This window comes from Mastigoproctus giganteus, chromosome 8 (genome assembly GCF_048544385.1).
Source record: "Mastigoproctus giganteus isolate SK-2022 chromosome 8, ASM4854438v1, whole genome shotgun sequence".
Taxonomy (NCBI): Eukaryota; Metazoa; Arthropoda; class Arachnida; order Uropygi; family Thelyphonidae; genus Mastigoproctus; species Mastigoproctus giganteus.
In genome coordinates this window covers 163808342-163822032 of record NC_143582.1, presented here as the reverse complement: position 1 = coordinate 163822032, position 13691 = coordinate 163808342, and the positions used below count along the sequence as shown (strand labels likewise).

General features: G+C 36.1%; 1 protein-coding gene across 8 annotated transcripts in view; it reads left to right on the top strand.

Moving 5' to 3' along the window:
• Positions 1 to 13691, top strand: part of LOC150081977 (fat-like cadherin-related tumor suppressor homolog) — a 1021521-nt gene that overhangs the window by 784948 nt on the left and 222882 nt on the right. For all 8 annotated transcript variants that reach the window (XR_016547261.1, XR_016547260.1, XM_090379029.1 and 5 more), the window contains one exon: positions 8179 to 8316. Coding sequence is in view for 6 of the 8 variants with exons in the window: in XM_090379029.1 (XP_090235155.1) it covers positions 8179 to 8316 (138 nt within the window). In the remaining 2 variants the exon portion in view is untranslated. The remainder of the gene's footprint in view (positions 1 to 8178; positions 8317 to 13691) is intronic.

Here is a 13691-nt window from a genome sequence, read left to right as displayed (position 1 = left end):
ACTCCATACTCTAAACCAAAACAGACTACAAGTAGATTTGCTGGCATCTTACTAGATTTTACTTGCAATGCCTCAGTGGACATGGTTTGGCAAGTCCTAGTTGTGCCCAGAAGGGTAAACCTTTGAGCAGTCCAGATGTGGTTCTTGACTATTGAGTGAATAACACTCTGGCCCCAAGCTTCAGAGCATAAGTCAAAATGGGATCAAACAGACTTGAACCAGCTGACTCAATTACAATTGATTTCTCAATTTCTCAGCTGACTCAATTACAATTACTCTCCAGAGCTGAGCATAAAGAATTATAATCTTATTCTTTAAAAATTTAGCATGAACAGGGGATACTTTCACGTTGCCAGCACAGCCAAGTGTGTGAAATAATGGTTTGAAGAACATGAAGAAGACTTCACTATCAACTTACCCAGCACATTCCCTGGATCTCAATCCCATTGAGCATCTGTGATCTGTGGAATGAACTTGAGAGACATGTTGATTAGCACAATTCTCTGCCCACATTACTCTAGGAATTGAGGAGAGGTTTGTTGCACAACTGGCTCAGTATGCCTCACTTTTCAACACCTTGTTGACACCATGCCAAATTGTGTCAGAGCAGTAATTCAGGCTAACAGCAGTCCAACATGCTGTTAACCCAATGTCCTAGTAAAATTGGCCAGGCAGTGTAAGTAAATGATATCACAATTATTCTTTGCATCCAGTTCCTTTGTAGCATCTCAGTAAGGATTAATTTAGTTATATTTTAAAAATTGAGAATTTGTTTTGCTGTTTGATAACCTGAAGCTTGGCAAGAATAAATCAACATGTCTGGAAATAATGGAGAAAATAATTGGTTTTAAACAAGAGATTGCATTTCCATTATGAATGTTCTGCCATTCATTTTGATAGAGTTATTTGAAATGAATTTAGCTCCCTGTGTCCACGAGTCTTGTAACTACTTTGTACTATCAGAAAAGCAGACATCTCTGAGAGACTGTATACAGCGAGTTGTCAGCCCCAAGTGACATTAAGGACCAAAAAAAAAAACTAGTGCACCTACTTATATAAGTTTAAGTTTTTCATAAGTCTACTAAATTTAATTATTGTATAGTATGAAATAACACTTCAACTAATCTAGAAAAGAAAGACATCTTTTAAACCCCCCCTTTTTTTTTTGTTCTTTACTAACCTTTTATTTTTTTTGCTTGGTCAGTATGTGGCACTACCCTTGTTTCTGTTGTGGCATGGTTAGAAACTCAGGAAGAAAGGCTACCCAAAAAGGCAAATAGTGACTAAAATAACCCTAATTTTTCTGGACACCTTCAAGGTTTTCCCAAATAGGAAAAATGAAAATAGTAACAGCACTGTATGTAAAAAGACAAAGAATTAATATAAGTATACATGTGCACCCTACCCCTGATTATTCCTACACCCTATTTTACTAGCAAATAGAAAACACTGCAGTGAATAACAGAATCTCTAGAATTAGTAAATGACTTAGATCAGGATGTATACTCGTTAAAAACAACTTGTCCAAAAACAGTCTTAGAGATTAATGAAAGTAACTAATATTGGAGGACTGCCAGTGAAGCCACTCCACATAGAATATTTAACATCTCAAAACGAGTAATCTCAGAGTGGGACCATCTTGACACATTTCAGAAGATGAAATATTAGAAGAACCAAAAGAACATAAAGTCATGGGTGCAAAAAGGGAGGGAAATATCACTCCACACAAACCCTTATATTAATATTTAATATGCCATAACTCTCCTCAAGTGTACAAAAAAAATCTGGATATTTAATGTTCCATATAAGACCACACACTGCAAACATGCTACTATGTTTTAGATGTCTAAAAATTTGGCTACTCCCAAACCAGTTTCTGAGAAATTGCTGCTTGTGCCAAGTGTGGACCCAAAGATAATAACAGTCAGGAATATTCATTGTCAGAACCCAAATGGCCTAATTGCAAAGATCATGCTGCCTTCTCTGAAGAATGTGGGGGGGGGGAATCAATACAAAAATACAAAATAGAACATAAAGTAACATGCAAACAGGCAAAAAACAAACTAAAAGTTCAAATTGAATCACTTATGACTAGATAACACACAAAAGTAAAACTGTAGGAATGCAAATGGATTTCACAGTCCTGCCAAACAAATTCTTCTCACTTTTAAGTAAGAGAACTGCTTGCTCCATTATAGTCACAAGAGCAAGCAGCAAATATGTCTATATCTATCCCACTGAAGAGCTTGTTCCCAACAAAGCAAAAAGAAAAACATGACAACACAACACAACCCATCTCTCAATCCAAAAACGGACCACTCTTTATACTTTTTTTGCTGACAAAGAAAATTTTTTTTGTCTTCCTAAAAAAGACACAAAAAAAAAAAAAAAAAGAAAATGAAAGCAGATAAACATAGGAATAGTCTTCAAAACAGCCTGAAGGAATTAAACAAACACAGTGGAACTATAAAGGCTTCTTATACCAATATGATGATATACATGAGCTGCTCACAAAACATACACTAAGGTATGTCTCTGTCTCCAAATGACATATCTTAAACTGTAAGATATAGTGTTAGTACAAAAACTACAATGAACACAGAAAAGATAGAATCACTACAAATGTAGCATTCGGTGGAGAGCAGCAATTTTAACCAATCTGCATGTCAGCTCAACAGATTCAGTTAGTCTCGTTGTTAGAAGCTACAGCTATCTGGTTAGCAGTAGGTATACACATTACAATCTGCTCTTTGTGTTTATCCCAAGCTAAAATATAGTCATAAGAACTAGATGACCTAGCTGCATAACTTCCTCCCTCATTTAGTATTTGGGGTTCTGAATGTGCATCATCTTTTATGGGAAAATCCCATAAAAGACTGAAGAGGCCATGTAGTAATAAAACTTATTGAAAGATTCCTACTCAGTAATGGCTCACCCATGTATATCCACCTACCTACAGGCACCAGCACTGTAATTAATCTCACCTTATATCCTCTCCCTATCCTTACATGGAAAACAACCAGTGATCCCATGAATAGTGGTCATTTTTCTGAATCACCATCTTAACATGCGAAACTCCTATAACACCAAAAACAGCTAAAATGGAAACTTCAAGAAAGTGAACTGAGAAAAATACAAAAAATTAAAAACACTGGAATAACAAACAATCCAACAATAAATGCCTAATGGTGTAGTTAAGTATGTAACAGAAAAATTATGATATGTAGTAGAACATGCAATTCTCCAAACATCTACAAAACTACTGCTGTATCCAGAAGTATGGTGGAATGTGGACTCCACTGCAGATAATCTTATTCAGTATAAAAGAGCTTGAGAAAAAGAATGGCATTTCAGATGCTCCAGCAAAAAAAAACAGGAAGCTATGGATTTGTTCATTGAGGAATTGCTTTATTGATACATGTGAATATATGGTTCACAAGTTTCTATTGCAAAATGATGTTCTTACGAATGCCAAGGTAGTACAAATTGCATCAGTTGGCAGTGCATCGTTTTCAAATTTGAAATTCTTTATGGGCAAGTTTCCAGTACTCCTTGGTGTACTGCTATGTACCTTCATGCATATAAGCTTCAAAAGACACTAAAGTGAAGTGCCATCACACATGTGTTCAGAGGGCACCCAAGTACTGTGCTATTATTCGTATGAGTGGTCATTCTTAAGTAGTCAATAAATAAGCCATAAAGGTAAAGGCACATGAAATTAACAACTATTCAAATGCTGGCACACTGATTGAACTCCTTGTGGCAATGCTTGGTTTTATAGACTTGGCATAGTGTTATTTGTTTTTTACTTGTGTTGATGTTAGTTTATGTACATGAATATAAAATTTTAAAATTTGTTCTTATTTACAGCTCAGCACAAAAGTAAGTGTCCACTCTTATCTATGAATTCTAAACTTTTACTTTTCAACCATTATTTAAGAATTTTCAGAATGCTTGATTATGTATGTTGGAATATTGATGTGTTTCAACATTCTGAAAATTATGGTAAAACTCACTCATTCAAATATAAGTGGCAGCAAATGTATTAAAGATAAAGAAACAGATGATGCAATAGATGTTTGTAGCATCAGTTCTGTCAGTTTCAGTGTAAGAACCTACTAGATGCTACTATGAAAGAAGGGATCAGGTGCAGAAAAAAGTGAAATATAACAAATTATCCTAAGTCATTCTTGGCATTTAATAATTCCTCATAGCAATGATGAGTATCAGTGAATATTTAAATAGATGAAAAAAAAAACTGAATTCAGATCTGTTTCTGGTGAAGATTTGAAAATGCTCTTGACAGCAGACTCTTAACAGCAGTGCTACTGTTATAAAAAACCATGACTCAGCATTTCTGAAGAAGTGCAAAGTCTACAACAGTCTCTTTCAAAGCTATTAATCAGTTAATGTCTAATAGACATTCCAAAGAGAAGTCAGAAACTGAAAATCGTAGGTAAGTTAACGTTTGAAAGCATACGTTACTAATATGCAGTCCTAATGCTGTCATTTCAATATAAAATATGTATTTTGTCATTAATATTTAATTTCTAGTGAAGTAAGTGGACTTTACAAATACCTCCTACCTTTTCCAATAAAAAAATCCTGTTTTCCTTCTGTTGTTTGCAAACTCCTGCTTTTTTTTTTTTTTTTTTTTTTTTGAAAGAGCCTCCTTCACCTGTTTTGGATCAAAAAGCCTGCTGTTTTCCTCCTGCTTACAATTTCCTGATCTCCAGCTTTTTGAAAGTCAAAAGTTGGTGGCTATTTAGTCTATTTCTGCACTTGAGGAACAGATGGAAAGATCTTTTGTTTCTTTGAAATTTCCCACCGCTATAGAAAATGCTGGCTTCATCCCGACCCTGAACTATGTCTTGACTACCGCAATGTAACTACAGAAAACAGCAATTCACTTCATAGAATTAATTTTCTACAAAAAGCTATATTTCCAAGAATATACACTGCCCTACCATTAATATCTGGACACCCCCTCAATGGATGGGGAAACAAGTCCTATGCATACAACGTCACAGAACCTGCTATAAATATGCACTCTGGGCTTCAAACAGACAATTGCAAAAGTGGGCATGCAAGATGATATGTTCGACAGAATTAACGTACTTCCAACATGGAAAGACAGTAGGATGCCACATCCTACTATCATTCCACGTAGAATGCCAAGCAAAACCATCACATCATTGTGTTTTACTGGATTCCAGCATGCTGTGGGATATCTGGCATTAAGAAAACAGATCAGGCTGCAAACCATCATATGGAATCAAATGAAAGTACCCCATCAAGATCACAAAATCCACATACGACGTATATGCTGATTAAAATGGCAGGACATATGAGCCCCATTAAACATAATAATGCAGATCAAATTACATCCATCTTCGTGGTATTCCATGTCTTGTTGAAGTATACATGAAGTTATATTAATCAGAATACGTATAGGATGTGTGTACCTTACATAACACTACCTACTCATGGGCAAAAATTCACTACAGTGCACTACATGCAATACTCATTTGATAGTGAAATACGTCCTACTGGATTGTGCACTTCATTAGAAGGAATGGCAGAACATTTTCAGCCCTGTATTCCAAATACAGGAACCTATGACATTTATTCATATCATTAGAGATGATGCAAATTTATCTGACCTCTTTTATTTCTAAAGGCAGTACACTTAACTTCACTAATATAAAAAATTGCATGTGAAATATTATCTGGAAAGCAGAATATACATCTAGCCCTCACATAACACAAGTTCGATTAACGCATTTTTCAGTTACTGCTATTTGAAAAAATTATACCACTTTTCACTTTACACGATGCAAATTCCCAGTTAACACAATCTTTTTTTATGTGGTAGTTGAAGAAGATTTGACTTGTGCGCTAAGCCTACCATGCATCGGACGAGCAATAAACAAGCACTTGCTCGCCTCAGTATGTTCCATAAACCTTTGGAAGAAGACGTGTTACTTGTTTGTCTCCTGCTAATAAAGTCACTTGCAGACTTGTGCATTTAAAAATTTGAATTTTTAAATGCAAAGTGTCTCAGTAATTTTTTCGTGGTTCCCCTTGGCCAAAAGAAATACCTAATAGTTCCAAACAACTTAATAAGTAATGTTGAAACTGTGAACTACCTTGAGCTAGTAGTTCGTGTGGTGTCCAACAGATGTCGAGTATCGCTGCATTCCCTAAAATTTAAAATATTCCATGGAGCACAGTTTGGGAACCTCTGTTTTATGTAATAAACATTTAATTCTATAATTATTTTCATTATCTTTACATGGTATACAATTAAAAAATTATTTAAAAGGTATTTTTAAAATTCTTTATGGACATTCCTGAAAGTTAAGGACCAATTATAATTTTTCCTATTGATTATTATATTTGATTAACGCATTTCCGTTTTGCACAATGTGCTCGCTGGAAGAATTAATCATGTTAATCGAGGCCAGCCTGTAGTCAGAGTAACCTTTGTGCTAAAAATAAACATACTTATACCTTCTAAAATCTTGTAGCATGCTATTAACAAATAATCTCTGCATTGACATTCACTGCAAGGTATGTTTGTTTATAATGATTAATGTTGTTAATATTTTAAGACATTAAATTCTTTAACAAGTTTAATTAAATTCTTGAATCCCTAATTTCTCAAACCATATGCTTTTGTTAGCCTTAATTTTAGTCAATTTGGATTTGCCATGCACACTTTTAAAGGTTTTCTGTTATTAGAGAGAATCTTAGCAACTTTGGCCTCTCCCATTACAGGGAAGATGCCAAAGTGCTAGGATTCTCTCTTCACTTCTCCAGTAATTTTATGTGGTTTTTCTAAACACTTTATTTTCTACGGACCAATGGCAGGATTCTTGTTATCTATAGCTGTGGTAAATCAAATACAGTGAAAGTAAAGAAAGCCAACACGAGAATGATGAGAAACGTCAGATAACTTACGTGGAAAATTAGTTTCCCAATACGGCACTCTAGTGCTGCTTGCTCGGTAAACAGACGGTAGGTGTTATCGGTCTGGATCAAAGTCGAGAACAATATATTGATTGATAGGTAGGCATGGCGAATAATTGCTGATTGGTGTGCAAACACAACACACGATAACATCGGTTTAGTAGCACTCAGAAGCACTAATGGTAACTTGCCCTAATTGCACATGCCATAATGGTGAAAAAAGGTCAGGTTACCTCCACTTGAATCCCATGGGAGTTTGAATCCCCTCCCAAAGTGGAGGGGGTAACCTAACCTTTTTTCTATAGAATCATGGGTGTACTAGTGCATAAATTATTTATTAACAAAATATTAATATTTTATTACTGTACTTTTATTTTTAAAGACACTCGTGCGGATACACATGTATCATAACGTCAATCAACACTTCAATAGCTATTCACTATATATATAAAAAGAATCTTTCTTTCTTTTCCTATTATTCCCTAACTTAACATTTAAGGTTAGGTCACGAAATATAAGGAAACCCTTTCTATTATTTCCTAACTTACCATTTAAGGTCAGGTTACGAAAAATAAAGAAACCTTTTCCTTTTTTTGTAACCAAACCTAAATCAACAATATAGTAAAAACACTCGTGAACTCCAAAAATCTGCTTTTAATAATGAGAAAAAACATAATGAAGAACATAAATATGAACAGAACGAAACTTTTACTAAATTAGTTTTCATCAAAAAATCAACCAACGTTTTATTTTCCTTACAAATTTCTTCCATCTTTAAAAGATTCATCGCTACTATTACCTGTTTACTGTTCATCACATAACTATTATGCACCGTTCTTTACTCATAAATACACATTACAATGCCAATCAATGACTACACAGTAGCTTGTCGTCTGTCGGGCCCACCACCAATCATTTCATCATTTGCCACGCCTACTTGTCAATCAATATATATTTCTCGATTTTGGCTCCAGACTGACAACACCTACTGTCTGTTTACCGAGCAAGCAGGACTAGAGTCTGGTGTTGGGAAACTAATTTTCCGTGTAAGTTATCCGACATATCTCATCATTCTCATGTTGGCTTTCTTTACCTTAGCCTAAAATACTAATATATAATTAAAAGTTCAAAGTAGATATTACCATTCTGTAGCAGTTTTATATAATTAAATGAGGCATGTTATTATTACTCTTTTTAATTTAATAGGTTCTGGCTACTGATGCAGATAGTCTTGGTAATGGAAATTTAAGCTTTTCTGTCATCAAAGGTGATCTTGATAATCACTTCAAAATAGAATGGGATACAGGAATTATTACTGTTAATAATCCTTTAGACAGAGAACTGGTAAGAACAGGAAAGCATTATTGTGTTTTAAAATTATATAAAAATTATATTTGACAGTACAGGTAGAATATTTCAAATCTGGCTAACCAAAACCTGGACATTTTTAAGATTTAGCATAAATGTTGAGCTCTCGTTCTAGCAATATGATTATATTTAAGTTAAGTTAAATAATATTTACTTAAATCCTTTCAATGATTCATTCACCAGCTTGCTTCTTCAGTTACATGTCAGTGTACAAATAAACACATTCTGTTTGATGGGCAGTGTATTTTTTCCCACTATAAGTAAATGGCATGATTTGTAAACTCATAATAGATAAATTGGTAGTAAATCAAAAATTTACTACCAAACATAAAATGTGCTCATCAAGTGCAATCAAGCAACAATTACCGAATTTATTGTTTAAGTCATTATAATGCATTACATGGGGATAAGAACATTTTTATTTATAAATAAATAAACACTCTTAACATCTTAACATTCCAGTGAAGCAGAAGTAAATGGAGCAGGTTTTGTTAGCAGAAATTGAAAAAAAAGGTAGATGACAGCATTCACCTACCTTTTGTTAATTTCTTTACATGATTTCCTCCTGCTGACTTGTATTCCTTTATACAGAGCATATTGTCAATAAAAATATGGGATGAGAAGCCTGCAATTGGCAAATATAGACAGAACTTGGTTACTATATGACAAATTACAATGAATAGCACTAATTTTTTAATGGAATATTATTGAAGTGATTTTGTTGGTAATTGCTTGGCAATTTCATTGTACTTGTGTTTTTAGCAATAAGTCAAAGGGGATAAAAAATAAATAGGAATAAAATAATATAATTAAAAAAGCTAGTAAATAATAAGTTAATCACATAGATAAATTAGAAAAATTAACCACCCAAAACTGCTGACTGAGAAAGCTGAACAAATGTTCTCTGTTTATCTCTAAATACTCAGATTTTGACATTTAATATAACAATTCATGCATTTAGATTATTATTCAAAAAGCAGCCATTGCCAAAGCCTGAGGTTGCTGATTTTAGATACTTTACTATATCCATGCTGTTTATCCTGGTTAGGGGGTCAATGGCATGGATAGAATGCTTCCACTTAGTACAGTTGGCACAGTCTTCTGAAGTGAGTCCTAACTGCTGAATATCTTCTGTTTTCAATTGTAGGTTGCTGATTTTGGATGCAACTTATGTCTTTCTGAATATGATGAATAAAATCTGAAAAAAAAAGTATACCTTGGTCATTCTGTTGGATCTTTATGAAAATTGACTATCCTCATAGAGAAGTTCAAAGAAATATGATATTTTCATGTCCGTTTCATTTTCAGTCAATATGAAAATTATTCATCATAGTCAAATGACTTTGATGATTAAACATTTTCTTAATGATTTTTAGCTAATGCATTCCTCATTCCATTAGAATGCTATATAATAAAACTGGAATTCATTTCTGAATTCCAGTTTCAGTATGCTGACAGTCTTTTTGTCATTCCAAACCTGGTAGTACTATTTATATTACAAAGAGGAACAGAAGGTAGTAGACAGACCAAACTATGCTCCAGTCACAGTTCCACCAACTGCACCACACACACACACACACACACACACACACACACACACACACACACACACACACACACACACACACACACACACACACACACACACACACACACACACACCCCATAAGACATTATAAACTAAGAAAGAAAACAATATTACATTAATGAACATGGATATCAATAACAGTGCCAACTCAGATGAACCTGTCCTAGATCTTCATGCAGAAGATGATATGGACACTGGATACTCAATCTTTCTGAGAAGGGAGAAGATGAAGCTTGACTACCATAAATCGTCTGGGCATTAAAAAGAGTCAGGACTATCCTGATGCACCAAAACCAAATAATGCACCATATCATACAATGGAACTGTAGGCACCTCCGTAGCCAGATGAGCAGGAGCAGCAGTGCATAGCACACACACACTTCTTGATTAGACTGGGGTCCGAGCCTGTGACCACCAAATACGGAGGATGCGGAAAGGTCAGGGAATGACCACTGCATATCCCCGGAGCAATATGGCCTTAGTTGCTAATGTTCCTAAAAACCAAATAACAACAACATTGGAACTGCAGAGGCTTTCACAGCAGTATTGATGATATCCATGAGATAATTAAGCTTCATGAGATAATCCAGTTAGCATCTGCTTAGAAGAGACATATTTAACACCTCAGGTGTCCCCCTTGTCGAAAGAGAGCATATTAGGGGGACACCTGAGGTGTCCCCCTAATATGCTCTCTTTCGACGAGGCAGACCTGTTCCAAATAATGCTCACAGAGGCGGTAGCCATATCCCTAGATTCATAATTTCCTTGTAAATGCACTCCCTTGCAAACCTCCATCAAAGCAGTTGCTGTGCATATACTGTAGTGGTTGGTATTACTTTGACACTTGTCTCAATCTACCTGCTGCCCAATTCTGCAGTTGCCAACCCCTCTTTTGTGGGCAAATTCAATGGAATCATCCATCGTGGGGTTCTCCCAATGCAGACAGTGAACATTTCAATGATTTTCAATGCAACTCATTGAAATGCTCATTGGCAGACAAAATCTGACCATATTAAATACTAGTTCATCAGTTTAAATCCATTTCCCTATAGGAACAGTGTCTGAAATAAATCTCTCTCTCTATCTGCTTTGTGACCCTCTTTTCTATTATTGAGTGGATAGCTCTTAACAGTCCACTCAATAGTAACCACTACCCATTAATATATAGAATTCAAATATTATACACCATAACCTCAGAAAACTGCTTAAAATGGAAATTTTCAAAGGCAGATTGGTCAAAGTTCACTTCCCACATATCTTTCAATGATCAGATAATTGAATCTTGTACTATTCACACAGCCACCCATCAAATTATGAAACAAATACTAGCAGCTACATCTACCATCCCACAATTACAGTCAAGCAACCACAGAACTATGAATTATTGGTGGAACAAAGACTATAAGAGTGCAAAAAAGAAAAAAACTGAGCATGGAATTTATTCTGCAAACACTCTACCACCACCGACTGTCTTAAAATGGTAATTTCACTCTAAAACCATACGGAACCAAACTGGACACAGGGATCCAGAACAGTGATGGCCAAAGCTGCCCAGATCTCGGATGAATATAGGCAAAGGCAAGTGAATAAATATAATATATTAAGAAGGGAAGCCATGGGAGGAAAGTAATGTAGTCACTCGGGGCGAGTTCATTCATAACCTGAGTGATAAGGAGTTAACGAATGAACAGAAAGAATTTTTAAGTTTAATATCAGTTTGGTTCCTCGTAGGCTCCCTATAGTGGATATAGCAATGGGTATAGAGAGGGCTGTGACCAATCTACCTGAGATCACAGCTAATGAGATCCAGATTAGGACGTTGTGCAGGTTAGGTTCAGCACACAAAGCCTCTTCCAATTTAACAGCTGCACAAAGAAGAACATTAGGGGAATTAAAACAAGATGATAGTATTGTGGTACTACATGCGGACAAGGGTAGATTCACAGTAGTGTCAAACAAAGATGATTATCGGGAAAAGGCCCTTAGTTTATTAAATTATAGGTAGATAATCTTGCTTGATTGTCTACCTATCATTTTGCCTGATTGTCTATGTATAGGATCATTCATAGGAACCCCCCCCCCCCCCGGGCAGGCTGGAACAACTAGTTAACAAATTAGTCCAGAGTTGGGTCAAGGCAGGAAAAATATCCGAGGAGGTTTCCTGGAGGCTGCGTGCATCTGGCTGTCATTTGCCTAGATTTTATGGCCTGCCTAAAGTGCACAAGGCTGGGGTACCTCTCAGGCCCATTGTGTTGTTTGTGGGCAGTCCTACACATGCGCTGTCTCCAGGTTTTTTGGCTGAATTTGTATCCCCCATACTGGGGCACTCGGATTACACCATTAAAAACAGCAGGGAGTTTGTGCACTTCGTCCGTGCTCAGAGTGAGATTATGGCAGAGAGATTATGGCATCTTTTGATCTTGTTTCTTTGTTCACATGTATACCCGTTGAACATGGCTTGGATTGTGTGCAGAAGGCTTTGAGTAGGGATAGTACTTTGAAGGATATTATTATTATTATTATAAGCCATATGGTGGAAGGAAGCCTGAGGCTTATGCTGCACCAGCCAAAAAAAAAAATTCCCGCATTACCCTGAGAGAGAGAGAGAGAGAGAGTCAGAAGTAGAAGGGAATCACCAAGAAAGCAAGAAGAGAAGAATGATGATATCCAGCTCAGGACCCTGGGTTTGCCAAGCCCATACTCACCAGATGTGAGCCCCTGGGGATAGGACAGCCCTAAGTGGTGAAGACGTTTGTGAAGGTGTTAGTTTATGGTTATCTAGTACCATCATGTTATTTCAAAATGTTATGTACCACCAGTTCTGCGGAGTGGCCATGGGTTCACCTATTAGTGCAATTATAGCCAATTTAGCCATAGAAGAGTTTGAAGACAGAATGTTGGGGAGCTCTAGTCCGCCCCCATTACGGGCGTGGAAGAGGTATGTTGATGACACGTTCACTGTAATACAAAGTGGATACGAAACAGAAGTACTTGATTGTGTGTGTGTGTGTGTGTGTGTGTGTGTGTGTGTGTGTGTGTGTGTGTGTGTGTGTGTGTGTGTGTGTGTGTGTGTGTGTGTGTGTGTGTGTGTAAAAGAGCAGGCCCACAGTTGAAAACTACGGTTTACAGAAAACCTATGTGTCGTGGCCAATACACACTTTAAAACTGCTCAGGCCAGTTGCCACAAAAATAGTGTGGTTAAGGCCTTAATGGGAAGGGTGGGGTCCCACTGCTCTTCATCTGAGGAGAGGGGCAACGAAACTAAACGGGTTACTGCTGACCTAGTAACATGTGGTTACCCCCAGAGCATTATTGAGGGGTTATTTAAGTGATATGAGCAGCAGCAGTCGCAGGGATGCTTTTACACCTGTTGCCATTGCATACATTCTTACTATCTGGGCATTTCGGAACCCATTTCCTGTATTTTACATACTATGATTTTTAGTGTTTTCCACCAACCATGGAATAAAACGAAAGACGAAAAACCCAAATTTTTTAAAATATTTAATATTTACAATAAATTATTTACAAACAAAATATTACTGATAGTAATTTTAAAATAAAACAACTGTGATATACAGGATAATAATAAAATGCCGAATTTAAAATGCAATAAAATATACTGGGTTAAAAGCGCTAAAATACTAACTGAAGCTTTCAAAGGCTTCTGCCTTCTTTTTCAACAGTGTAATTTCTGTTCTGCGGTGCATCATTAAATACCAGCAGGTTCATGGTGCATCTCACATGAACGTGTACTGTTTCC